Source organism: Hesperophylax consimilis, chromosome 26, assembly GCF_061612785.1.
Source record: "Hesperophylax consimilis isolate HC1 chromosome 26, BYU_Hcon_1.0, whole genome shotgun sequence".
Lineage (NCBI taxonomy): Eukaryota > Metazoa > Arthropoda > Insecta > Trichoptera > Limnephilidae > Hesperophylax > Hesperophylax consimilis.
The window spans coordinates 16,505,214-16,518,262 of NC_142861.1; the positions used below are offsets into that span (position 1 = coordinate 16,505,214).

The following is a 13,049-nucleotide window of genomic DNA, read 5'->3' on the forward strand; positions in this document are numbered from 1 at the left end:
AAAAAATGACAGCTTCAAAACAAAGATTTACCGAAATATCGGGCTATTCGAAATAACACCTCTTATTGGAAAACCCTGTAATTGAACATGTAGATCCTGTTGACAAACTTAGGGCCTGTTCCCACTTCCGTTTTAAAAACGGAGGCGGGTCCCGATTTAAAAACGGATGCCCTAGTAGCTGTAGTGGATGTATGGAGCTGTTCACACTTGTCCGACACGATTTGAAAACGGATCCGACATTTTTTGTCGGATGGATCGCCAGCGCAGCGTGTCCGTTTTCAAATTGTGTCGGAACACGCTCGCTCATAGTTTTGTATGGAGCTGTTCACACTTGTCGCCTAGTCGTTCCGGCAGAGTCCCCGCCACACCCCCCGACCCCTCCCTGCCCGCTCCCAGTCGCAAGGAAGCAGGCACGCTGCGTGCTTGTATTTGGTTATTTTGTTAAGTAAATAAATCAAAACTACAATAATGGATAAGGAAATAAATCCCGAAAATTTAATACCACTGGTCGAAGAAAGAGTATGGTAATATTTTATCTTTAACTAAATAAAAACAAAACACTTGGTGTACACAACTTTTGTACATCAAAATTTTTATTTTTTTATGTTTACTTTTTTTAAATTTTAAAGCTTTAATGAGATGCACGGAAGAGCGTATTAGTTAAATAAACACATAATAAAAAATATTTGAGTTGTTATTGTTTTCTTACTTTAAAATATCGATAGCCTTTCTTCAGGACAAATGCACTTTCTCAATTTTGTATTTTGATATGTTAAGCTCTCTGAAACTCATTCCAGTAGATGGTTAAAGGAAGTGATAGACATTCTCTTAAGCCATTAAGCGCCCTTGAGGTGATTTTTCATGGTGAAAACGGCGCTATATAAAGAATCCAATCATTATTATTCTAAAATAATTAAAGAACTTTAGTTCATCACTTCTCAACTCACCAATTAACACTTGGAAAATTCTTACAGAAAATCATTCGGCTATGATTGGGTGTACCCAAAATTTTCTTTTCACTTTTTTCCTTCTTTTTAATAAGTACCACATGACAACAAGAGCTTCATCGTCGTCCATTGCGCACCATTACTGAAGAATGAGCAAATAACATGTTTTTGTTGAATCGACAATTATTTTTTTTCGTAGAGTATGGTCCGTTTTTAAAACGGAAGTGTGAACAGGGCCATTGGCCATCCGTTTTTAAACGGGACCCGCCTCCGATTTCAAAACGGAAGTGGGAACGGGCCCTTACTTGTAGTTTAACAGGATAATACTTTAAAGAAAAATAGAAAAAAATCTGTGTGCGCATAGGTAAGTAGTGTAGTCATCATAATTCGCCCATAATGGTCCGGATACATACGCAAGCAGAACTGGAGAGCTGAACCTAAACTTATGGGAAAGGAACGAAGTAATCGCAAATGGCGCGAAACGCCGCAGTTGCATCGTTTCTTTAACGTAATTCGTGGCTCGGTTCGCGTTTCGGTTCGCCAATGTATACATTCCATAATACTGCAGTCGTATTTACGCACTACGTATTTTAGTCCGTAAAAAATCTGTTCTTTCAATAAAGGCATGCGAATACAATATTGGATTGAATCATCAGTACAATATTGTATTTGTATGCCTTTATCAAAAGAATTGAGTTATTAAACGAAAAAAAACTATTTATCCATATTTATATTTTGTATGTACATGCGCAAACAAATAATTTGTCTTAATATTGTATAACAATACCTTGCAAAGGGTGTATTTTAGTGAAATTAATTCTTTAACGCCATCTATGAACACGTAGAATATATCGAGCATCGCGTTTAACATTAAGGTGGTTTAACCAGCGGACGAGAATTCAAATTTCGTTAAAAGACGGTCTCGCAATCGGACGTTTTTTTAGACCGAGACAGAAATACCGAATTCATTCCGCTGCGAGCCGTCCACTCGCGCGGCTGTAAAAACTACAGCATGGTTCCGATAAAATAACAATTATTGTTGTTAAATTCTTGGTTGTAGCTTTCTTCCTAATAATAAGTTACATATTTGTTAATTATACGTCGGAGTGCGTAAACATAAATAAATACAAATGCAGTTTGTTGACATGGTAGATATAAAATATGTAGGTATATGAATATACATTTAAAAAAAAATTAAAATATTTGTATTTGTTTTTTTTTTTAAATATTTTACACGAGTTTTCCAAAGGTGAGTAAAAATCTTTTGTTTTACTTATTTATTCGTTTGTCCGAAAGGTATTACCGGTAAGTTTTATTTCTAATACTTATCTTTAAGGTTAAACGCAACGCTCGTTGTATTCTACGTGTTCACAGATGGCGTTAATTAATTAATTTTGTTTAAATACGCTTTTGCAAGGTATTGCTTTACAGTATTAAGACAAATTATTTGTTTGCGCCCTCATATTTTTTTTTATTTTTTTTTTTTATGTGACACCTCACAAGAGTGTCCCTGCCTGTGCAGTGCACAGACAGGGGAACTATGTCACCACCCGGTTGGGCGGCGTTGTGAGGCGGAGTAAGGTAGGGGCTGTAGGAAGGGATTTGTTAATGCGGGCCTTGAAGAGGCTCGGATTATAGGAGGGAGGAAAAACAGATGCCGGTAGCTCGTTCCACATACGAGCCGACTTACACAAAAACGAGTCGTAAAAACGGCCCGTTCTCATGAAGCCAACGTCAACCGTGAACGGGTGTTCAGTTCGTGTCCGTCGAGTTTCGCGCGCGTGCACCGGTGCATCAGGAATCAATGCTGCTAGCTCCTTGGAGCAGGCTCCATTGAAATACCTGTAGAACAGACACAGCATGCCTACATTGCGTCTATGCATCAAAGAAGGCAATCGGTCTGTTAACAACGGATTGTCAATCAGACGGATCGCTCTCCTTTGCACAGACTCAAGCAGGTTTATCAAGTATTTTGGGGCACCAGCCCAAAGGTGGCTCCCAAATTCAATAGTTGGGCGGACTTGAGACTTGTACAGGGTCAGCAGCTGGTCACTGTTGAAGAATCTCCTAGCCCTGTACAAGACGCCCAACTTTTTGGAGGCCTGATTTACTCGGGCTTCTATGGATCCCCGATACTTGAGCTGGTCTGATATAGTAACTCCAAGCATTTCAATGGAGTCTTTATTGGGGAGAGTGCTCCCGTCAAATTGTACCAGACAGTCATTGATCTCCCTCTTTGCCGAAATCAGACACGCTTGGGTTTTTGAGACGTTGAAACTGACCAAGTTGGCCTTACCCCAGGCACGAACCATCTCTAGGTGGTGGTCAATATGAATATTAATAAATATGAATATTAATAAATAGTTTTGTCCATATAAAAACTCAATTCTATCGAGAAAGGCATACAAATACAATATTGGATTGAATCATCGGTAAAATATTGTATTTGTGTGCCTTTCTCGAAAGAATTAAGTCATTAAACGAACAAAACTATTGATTCATATTCATATTGCGTATATACGGGCGCAAACAAATGATTTGTCTTAATATTGTAAAGCAATACCTTGCAAAAGCGTATTTAAACAAAATTAATTAATTAACGCCATCTGTGAACACGTAGAATACAACGAGCGTTGCGTTTAACCTTAAAGTATTAGGGGGAGGTCCTCTAGTACCGTCACCTTAAGGATTATTTGTAATGAAATAAAAATCCTTTCGCTTATGTGCAAAATACCTAGTGAAATGTGTAAAGGAACTCTTTTACTATAAATAGAAATAATAAAATATCGATATATTTAGAAACAGTCAACTTTATTAATAAAATTGTAAGAACATGAAAAAACGACATTTAAAAAATTGGCCTCCAGTACCGGCCAGCTAAAAATTCAATATTTATCCAAGGTAATAATCGCTAAACATAAAAAATAATAGCAAAAAAATGAAACATTAAATTTATCCAAGACAATAATCGCAAATATATATGTAGCTGATGTCTCTGAAACGTTGGCGCAGGCCTCGTGTATCCAGATGTTACAATTTCCGCATTGAATCCAGTCTTCGTCATGAGACTCTAGACACAATGGGCAGACTGTATCTTCTTGAGTTGGTGTATTGGGAGACTGTAGACACTTTTTTTTTGTACTATTTTTGGCAACATCTTTTCCTGAAAGCAAACAGACCCATAGCTGGCTTCATAATGACCTCATTATTTTTTTTAATAGCACTTATTTTATCATTCAATGTTGTTCTTGGTACGTGATAGCGATTTGCTGCCTGACGCGCACTCATTTCCTTACTCAGCACCTTTTCCACGGCTTTTCGCAAATTATTAGGATCCCAGGTCCCCTTTTTCTTCTTCGTCTGACTAATATCTTCCTGGTCTGGCATCTTTGTGTACCTAAAAGCAAAATTAATCACACAAACATTAATTTAAATAGTGGCCAGTACTGGAGGACAATTTTGTGGCCGGTACTGCAGGGAACGGAGTAAAATATTATTTCGACATAGCGTGACACTGTGCGAATAAAGATTTATTTTAAATGTATTTTATAATAGCTATATAAACACTCAATACATACCAAGTTTGACTTCTTTAGAAGTCGTCCTCAAAACTATAGAAATAACACACCGAACTTTAATCGTGCGGCGAACGTCCGCTCCTCCCAACAGATATCTTAACACTGACACGAAGCTAGTTGAAACTTGTCGCCGCCGAGCGGGTGCGCCTGTTCTCACATTGCTGGAGGATTGGGGGCAGAGCTACGAAGTTTGCCGAGTGAACACGAAGGCTCAAAGCGGCTCGGAACTACGAAGTTTGCCGAGTGTACACGAAAGCTGGCAACAATCAACTTGATTTTGAATAATTTGTTTGAAGTCTTGAAGTTTGACTGTGGTTTGACGTTCGAAAATCTCTCAAGTATGAGGGAGATTTTGAGTTGAAAGAAACGAAACATGGAGGTCGTTATTAGTAAACATTTACAAGACATAATCAACCCTACGGACATTTTTTTTTAACCTAACCTAACCTAACCTAACCTAACCTAACCTAACCTAACCTAACCTAACCTTCTACTTCCTGGTTATGAAACCATTACTAGGATAGGTTATTGTACTTTTTATTACTAACCTCCAACTTACCTAGCTCTGGTAGTTTGTATTGATATTTGAAGCTTATGTTTGTATTATTTAAGCTTTCTGCCAGAAGCCTGACCTCACAATTGTTATTTAATCTTATATATTCTAGGTTTTCCGAATAAAATCACAAAGTAGAAGAAATTTGTGTTTAATCCGTGACCCATCCTGATATTCCTTTACGATAGGCCTACTTCACTAGTAACTCTTAAGATCATTTAAACTTGAATGCACTACTTGTATTTTTATGACAAAGTGCCTTCTTCGATGTAATTGTTATGCAGTCTTATGGAGAAATAACAACCAACCAAGAAAGCCAAGTTCTCATTGTCACAGGTTTAAATTTGCCGGGCAGATATGAAGTGAAGTTCGGATTTCGTAGCTCCGCCCCCAATCCTCCAGCAATGTGAGAACAGGCGCACCCCCGCCGAGCGGGGCATCTTCATGCGATAGCGATACCATACTGCGTGTATTGCATGAACTTTCTCAGCGCCATCTGTTGTAGAATCTCGGAAATTGTAACTGGCTGGTACTGGAGGCCGGCCGGTACTGTAGGACCTCCCCCTACTTGATTTGATATGTATGACATTGAAAAGAGGGTTTATTCCTTACAACTGAAGTAATATATATATTAAAACTAGGTTTTATTTCCAACTATATTCTACGGTACCTACCTGCATATGTAGTTATGTGATTGCATAAAATTGTATCGCTTTCATGTATTTGTTTTCATGATTAACGGAGCGACCTGACTCGTCTAATTTTCGAAATGTAATTAAATTCACGAGTAAATTTCGATTGAAAAATTATAGGTTAGTAGGTATGTCAAAAATAACCTTGTTTTTTTCCTAAAACAAGAAGCTCAATTCACAATATGACATTATGAAACTGACAAAAAGTAACACAAAAAATATTAAATATGTTGAATTATACCAATGTAATAGTGAATTGGAAAATAAAAGAGAAATTATGAACAAAAAAATGATTTGAATCGCACATCACGAATCGAAATTCATTTAGTTCGTGTCACTTTTTGACTACCAATCACAAACAGTTTCACGTACTTTGGCATAAGTTTTAACATTTATACATGAAAAAACGATGGCAGACATAAACTCCTGTCCATAGTTGATTCTTTTCCCTGGAAATTAAACAACACAAAATTATCGCCAAATGTTATAAAAAATATGTGCTTATTCTGAACGATTCTTTCGAACGACTCTGTACCATTTAAGTACGTAGGTACAATGTACACGGATAATTAAATATCACTAACCTTTATTTTTTCTGAAAATATATCTCCCACGTACGTTTTTGATGTCGTAATTTGTGCTATCTAATAAAAGTTTTTTTCGAGGGTATTTTCCTCCCCATTTTTAAGCGAGGAATTTCTTTAAAATGTTATCAAGTAGACTGGCGTGGAATAGACGTCCGCTCGCCGCCCTGTCGCAGCGGGGAATGATGAAATTTCGGCTTGCGCCGGGGTTAATCACAAACAACAAACGCGAATCGAAATTAATTACTATTATATACTTTAAGAATATATTTTTTGGTCATAAATTATTTCTAATGTTTCAATAATGTCTTGGTAAATTATTTTTCTAAAAAAATCTGAACTATACCAATTTGTAAGACCATAAATAAATAGTCCAATTGAGGGATTTTCGTCACAAAACGCGTGCTCGGATTTATTTATTAGTAATTTTATTTGAAATAAAAACAAAATTCTTATACATACATATGATAGATAATTTATTGATTGTTTATACTGTATTATTATATGATTTGAAATATTTGTTTTATAATACAACTTCACCTTTGAAAATGCAACAAATCTGCGCATCGTCCAACGGTAACACTTTATTATGATATGAAAATAATATTATTTTTCAAAATTTTACATCTTACTTTACAAGATAAAATAACGATCTTTCGAAATCAATTTGTGTTTTTTTCAAGAAAAGTGTCCATACGTCTAAAAGTGGCCTCAAAAATGCCAAATTTCAGGTCAAGTCTACCTATTTCGCCTTAAGTACTTTGGGCAGGGGAGGAACCCTTATACATTCTGCACCCCTATTTAGTACAATCCCCTCTACAACGCACTGCACCCCTAAACTCCGACCAAAACAAATCAATACTTCACCATTAGTTTAGTTGAAAACTCTATGCGAAATAAATACTCGCATTTACAGCGCGTTAACATCACGAAATATGTCATGCTATCATTACAATACAATGAACAAGTAAATTTCGCGAACTATTTATAAAAAAAGTGCAGTAAAAATAAAACCACTGAAATAAACAGACATAAGTGTGTTGTGGGTGTATCAGTGCGTCAAATGTACTCTCAATTTTAACTTACTGATGAAATTGATAAAAAAATTTAAATACCGATTTTTTTTCTTGAACAGTTATTTAATAATTTCTTTGACCTGTCTAGGGCCTAGGAGTTGAAGGTTATTATTTGAACTGGCGACAGCTGTTTTTTTTTCAAATCAGTAGTTACAAATTACACTTCTATGAATGTTCTGTTCAGTGAATAAAATCTTAATTATAAAAAGATATTATAAGAAAATATTATTAGCCTGAAACAATCTGAGGGGAATTGAACCCGTCTTCCTTCCGTCTTCTTGTCCTGTAAACATATGTTTACCTTCAGTAAAATAATATAAAAAAAATAACTTATTACTAAAAAACGTTTATGTTATTGTCTCTGATTGCAAAAAAATATTTACCGTTATTTTTACGCTTGACCGCTGTTTCGCCTTTCGAAGGCCATGTCAAACCGACTTTCCACAAACTTATCTCTACAGTTGATGGCGTCACTATTGTAGATAATGAGTACGCACTGGATATCTAACTACCTGGATACAAAACTATATATGAATTTAAGGCGATGCCATACGCAGTAATGCAAAATCATGTGTTTTTGGTTTGAAAATTTGGTGGCCTAGAAATTTTTCAGATGCTTTAATTAAATACTGCGAGTAGAATATATCTTGGCCTTTAAAATAATCAAGTATTTTTTAGATAAGTCTTTTTATAAGCTCAGAAAAAATTAATGAAAAGGCCTATGAAAACTGCTTTAAAGTTCAAAATCTCCTATAATTTTATTGTATAATGTGGCAAATTAAGTTATTTATAAAATGATTAAATTTTTTTTTAATATTTATGCCTGAACATCCACAAAATAAAACAAAAGGCACTGTTTAGCCATGTTTTTTCTTGCATAAATCAAAACAGGCGGATGGTGTCGCCATCTACGTAAGGGTTGTTATTGATAGCGGCTCAATTTAAAATATTACACGACATAGTGCATCGCCTTAAAATAAAAGTTCTTTCGTTTTTTTGTTATACTCTTTTGGCTGCCTGCAGATATAAAGATATCACACTTCCGATTCCGACTTAGATCCGCACTGTAAATCTAATTCATCTTATAATAGTAATTACTACCCGGTTTCGTCCGACTTTTAATACGTTGTACATTAGTTATCTTACCATTTTTCAAAGTAAATAAAATAATATTGCTGTCGTGTTTTATTTTACTATTTGGATTTTCCTAAGCTTCATAGCTCATGATGGAAATGATGTTTCAAGGTGAAAATAGTTGCGCTTACCTACAAATTTCAGAAAAAAACAGAGCTAACAGTTCTTTAGTTATTAGTGAAAAACATCACTTATTTATTTTGAGAGCTAATTGGATATTTGGACGCTTGATATCTCATGAAAAAAATTAACGACATTGCCTGTACCATTTCTGATTAAGATCTTTATAACGAATTGGTGTACATTATGAATACAACAAAATATGCTTTAGATAAATTGAAGATTTTCCTATCGCTTCGCTTGAGAAGAATACAAATAAATATATAAATTACTCAATAGAAAATATAAATGCTAACTACTAAAAAGAATATTTTTTCAATAGAAATGTATGAACGCATAAAGGAAACCACTTTTAAAAAATTCAGTATTATAGCTAAGATTATCTGTGATAGTTTCACGTGATTAACTTTTTTGCTTTCTTATAAAATTATTTACAAAATAAATAAAAAATAGTTATTTGCTTGAAATCGAACATTTCAAGATTCCGTGTGTCAAGCGATTTTAATGCCTATTACCTACGATATAATGTATACCAAGAATATACACATTTTTGGCTTGTAGCTTCCTCTTAAATTCCACTTATAAGTTATAAAACTATTTAAAAACTCCAACGCTAAAGATACAAATTATATTGTGAAATTAAAAAAGATGCGTATACAGAAATTACATACAGCAAAAGCTGTACAAATTTCATGATGATAAAGTTCACCATAAATGATTTTTTATTGAGACAAGCAAACTTATTTTTCCCTTGATATTTTAGGTAGGTACCATCGACCATTAGTTTATATTTTATAAGCTTAATTCCCCGGCGTTGCTCGGGTTTAGAAATTTAATGTGGATTGCTTTTAAGGTCAAAGATGCAAAATTGAATCAAGTCTCGGAAAAAACTCTAGATTTGTATACGTATCAAATCTTCACAGCCCGCCCAGTGTCCGCCGCAGACATGTAGATAATTATAATAATTTTTTTCCGAAGGAAGAAAATACTTTGGGGTTTGACATAGACAACCAGAAAAACATAAATAAACCTCCCACAAGAAAATCTGATAAAACTTGTAAGCTGTCATTTTTTTATTAATTCAATATAAGTGGTGCATGACAAAGTGTGTTTTTCCATTTAATAATAATAATAATATACTTAGTATAAAATGTACAGAATTGATATGAGTACCAAGAACCGCGTCGATAATGTAACAGTTTGCAATTCATTTACCGCTTGGTGTAGATAATACATATGTAGTTAGCCAGCGATAGAGACAGAAATACGTAGTATTTATTTATTATTTCAAGGAAGCAAATCAGTTTGCTCAGTTTGTCGTGACAAGCGAAGCTGACCGCGGCAAAAATAGGTCGCTCTCCCGCCGTTTTTCTGTGCCGGCCATTTTCATTTGAAATAATTCGAACATAAAATTTTTAGCTGAATGAAACATTTTTTTTTAATCGAATAAAATAAAGTACCTACCTGCATCAATAGGTCAAAAAGTGCCTAACTTCTATAATATTTAAAAAAAAACATCGACAAAATTATTACGATTTCTAAGAATTAGCTAAAATCAAACTGCATTTTTTTAAAGTGAAAGCAACAACATTGATGCAAATTTGAATTTAAAAATGATGTAACTGTAAAAAAGTGTTAATATGACAATGTATCATTGTTTGAAATGATTGCTTTTATTATCTTACAATTTTAATACATTTATTAATAATTATTTAATATCAGTGTTTTGTGCTTCAAAATGGCGCAAAAAGAAACCAAAGATGATAGTGTCAAAATCGAAAGAAAGACAAATTCAAAAGAGAGAGCCAGTTGGTTCTCTGTTTGTATGTTTCTATGGTTAATGCCTCTGTTCAGAAAAGGGACGAAAAAGGACTTAACCACGCAGGATCTGTGTCAACCCCTGACTTCAGACCAATCGGAACGACTTTCAAATAAATTGGAAAAGTAAGTACCTACTATTAACTTATTAAATTAAAAAGGTATAGGTATCTATCTATTCATCCAAAATCTCAATAAGAAAGTAGACCATTTTTTTTTAAATCAATGATCTTCTAACTTAAATACAAGTATATATATATTTTCATTGTTATAGTTGGTTTAAATAAAATTTATGGACATGACGTGTGACGTCATCAATCACAAGTCTCAAAAGGCCTACGTTTTTTTTCAAACGGCGCGGGTGCTGAATTTTGTATGGGAGTCGAAACATTTTTATATCATTTTAGCACCTTGTCGCTAATGTTATTGAATTGAACCATGCATTTTGGCGATGTTTTTTTCTTCATAATTCAAAACAGGCGATGTATGTTAGGAATAGTGTGTGATTTCGTTTAGAATTTTATATATGGGATCCTCTTGCTTCGGTTTTATATCTTATGCCAGCTCAGTCCTCCAGTATTACACAATGCCCAAGCAACATTTCTCGCTTATAATACAGACTGCTCTGTATAATGTCCTAAAGTCTGCTAATAATTATTTCGAAAATTCGCCCATTCATAGGCTACACATACTAGGTAATAATAATTTGTGACCAAACTAAAAAACAATATATTGGAATACTAGTTGATGTGTACCCAGCGTTGCTAGGGGTAATGGTTTGGGGTGTAGTTTTGAGGTTATGAGACCTTTTTAAGATATACAATTCCGTATTACATTATTTTGACGTATTCCGTGAGGTTTAGCCAACGTTAGCAATTTAAGCGCCTGAAAATATTGTTTGCGACTTGATTGCAAAACATCGAATTTTCTTTACTTTCTATAAATATAAGATGGATGTATCATATATGTAAACCTTCCGGAAGAAATTCTCTAAATGATAGTAAAAACCCTATCAACATCCGTTGCGTAGTTTCGAAGAACTAAGCGCACAAACAGACGCGGATACCGATCAGATTTGTAACTGATCCACAAAATTTCTTCTTTTTTTTCTTACATGCATACTTTATCTTTATATAAATTTTTGGTTCCATGATAACTCAACACAGTGAAAATTCAACACACTTTTAATTTTAAAAAGTGATATAAAGTCATTAGAAACGATGAAAAAAAAAACCTAACCTAACCTAACCTACTTAACCCAGTTAATAAAGTTTTTGTTTCATCACTTTCCATGACTTTATATAACTTTTTAAAGATGTGATGAATTATCATTGTGATGATTTATCCGGTCACCAAATTAATATACCATAAAACACCCAATCGGGCGTAAATGTTTGTTGATTACAATTTTGCTTTACAACAAACCATACTTGTTTAATCCTACACTAATGTTAAGCTATGTTCTGTATAATATCCAATCTGGCATTATATAAGTTTGCTAACTACGAACATGCTTAATAATAAACATTTCATATTTATTTGACTAACATCAACATTGTTATTAGATATACTACTTCCGTAGTAACTATTAAGTACCTTATACTCTTTATATTATTTTGTATTTTTTATTATATTTATTTATTACTATTACTTGAATGTACAAAAACTCTCAACGATAACTTGTATTGTACCTGCTTATATTGTCTGTACTAGGCCTATTATGCTCTGTAATATACACATTATTGTACTCCTGATCAGCTTACCTTAAACATTGTATACATGTAAAAGCCTTCATGGCGTGAATAAATATATAATAACGGAAGTAGGATGAATTCAATACTGTCAGGTACCAAAGGATGTGTTTTTTAGCCTATAAACCTTTAAGGCTCCGTATACGAATGTTAGAGAAGCTAATATTAAATTAACGATAATAATTAAGCGAAAATATTTAACAAAACACGATTCGTTTGAAATAGAGTAAACATTTCTAGACAAATTAGTTGCATTTAAAGATACAATGTGATTTTTTTCATGCATCTAACATATTAAATAACAGAATAAAACGTGTTTTTAATAATTTTCGGAGCTTACTTTGCGATTTTTTTCTACCGAGGGAATTTCATATGATTGACGTTTTGGCATAACAAACGTATTAGCATTTCAGGAGGTATGGATTGTAAAATAGTTTCTATTCACACTGTAAGGGCCACATTCCTCCAGTGATGCACGAATTGCTGTTACTTGCCATGCATTCTCATATAAAGATACCTTACAAACTTTTTTGAATTTGTTCTAGTAATTCTATGTATTTGTGAATTTGTTCTAGTATTTCAATGTATTTTTGATTTTGTTCTGGTAATTCTACTTATTTTTGCTGGTATGGGGCCCAAACAGAAGAAGCGTATAGCGTTTTGTTTGATAATGCATTTGATCATCGATGTCATTGCTTCGGGCATGGAAAATTGTTTATTTGTTCCTATCACAAATCCAAGAAGTTTGTAACACGATAATGTCAACTTATCTGCTATATAGCATTATTTCTAAATG

The 13,049-nt window shown here is 34.0% G+C and overlaps 1 protein-coding gene and 1 long non-coding RNA gene across 3 annotated transcripts in view; one reads left to right on the plus strand and one right to left on the minus strand.

Moving 5' to 3' along the window:
* Positions 1-3,942: 3,942 nt before the first annotated feature.
* Positions 3,943-4,618, minus strand: LOC149411197 (uncharacterized). Its single transcript, XR_016304909.1, has 3 exons — positions 4,526-4,618; positions 4,203-4,344; positions 3,943-4,110 (listed from the first exon to the last, which is right to left on the minus strand). It is a non-coding gene; the product is annotated as an uncharacterized LOC149411197 (long non-coding RNA).
* Positions 4,619-10,010: 5,392 nt separating this feature from the next.
* The window catches only part of LOC149411198 (ATP-binding cassette subfamily C member 4-like), a 55,860-nt gene continuing 52,821 nt past the window's right edge, over positions 10,011-13,049 (plus strand). For both annotated transcript variants that reach the window (XM_089647352.1, XM_089647353.1), the window contains exon 1: positions 10,011-10,628. In XM_089647352.1, coding sequence (XP_089503478.1) covers positions 10,423-10,628 — 206 coding nt within the window. In that variant the 5' untranslated portion in view covers positions 10,011-10,422. The remainder of the gene's footprint in view (positions 10,629-13,049) is intronic.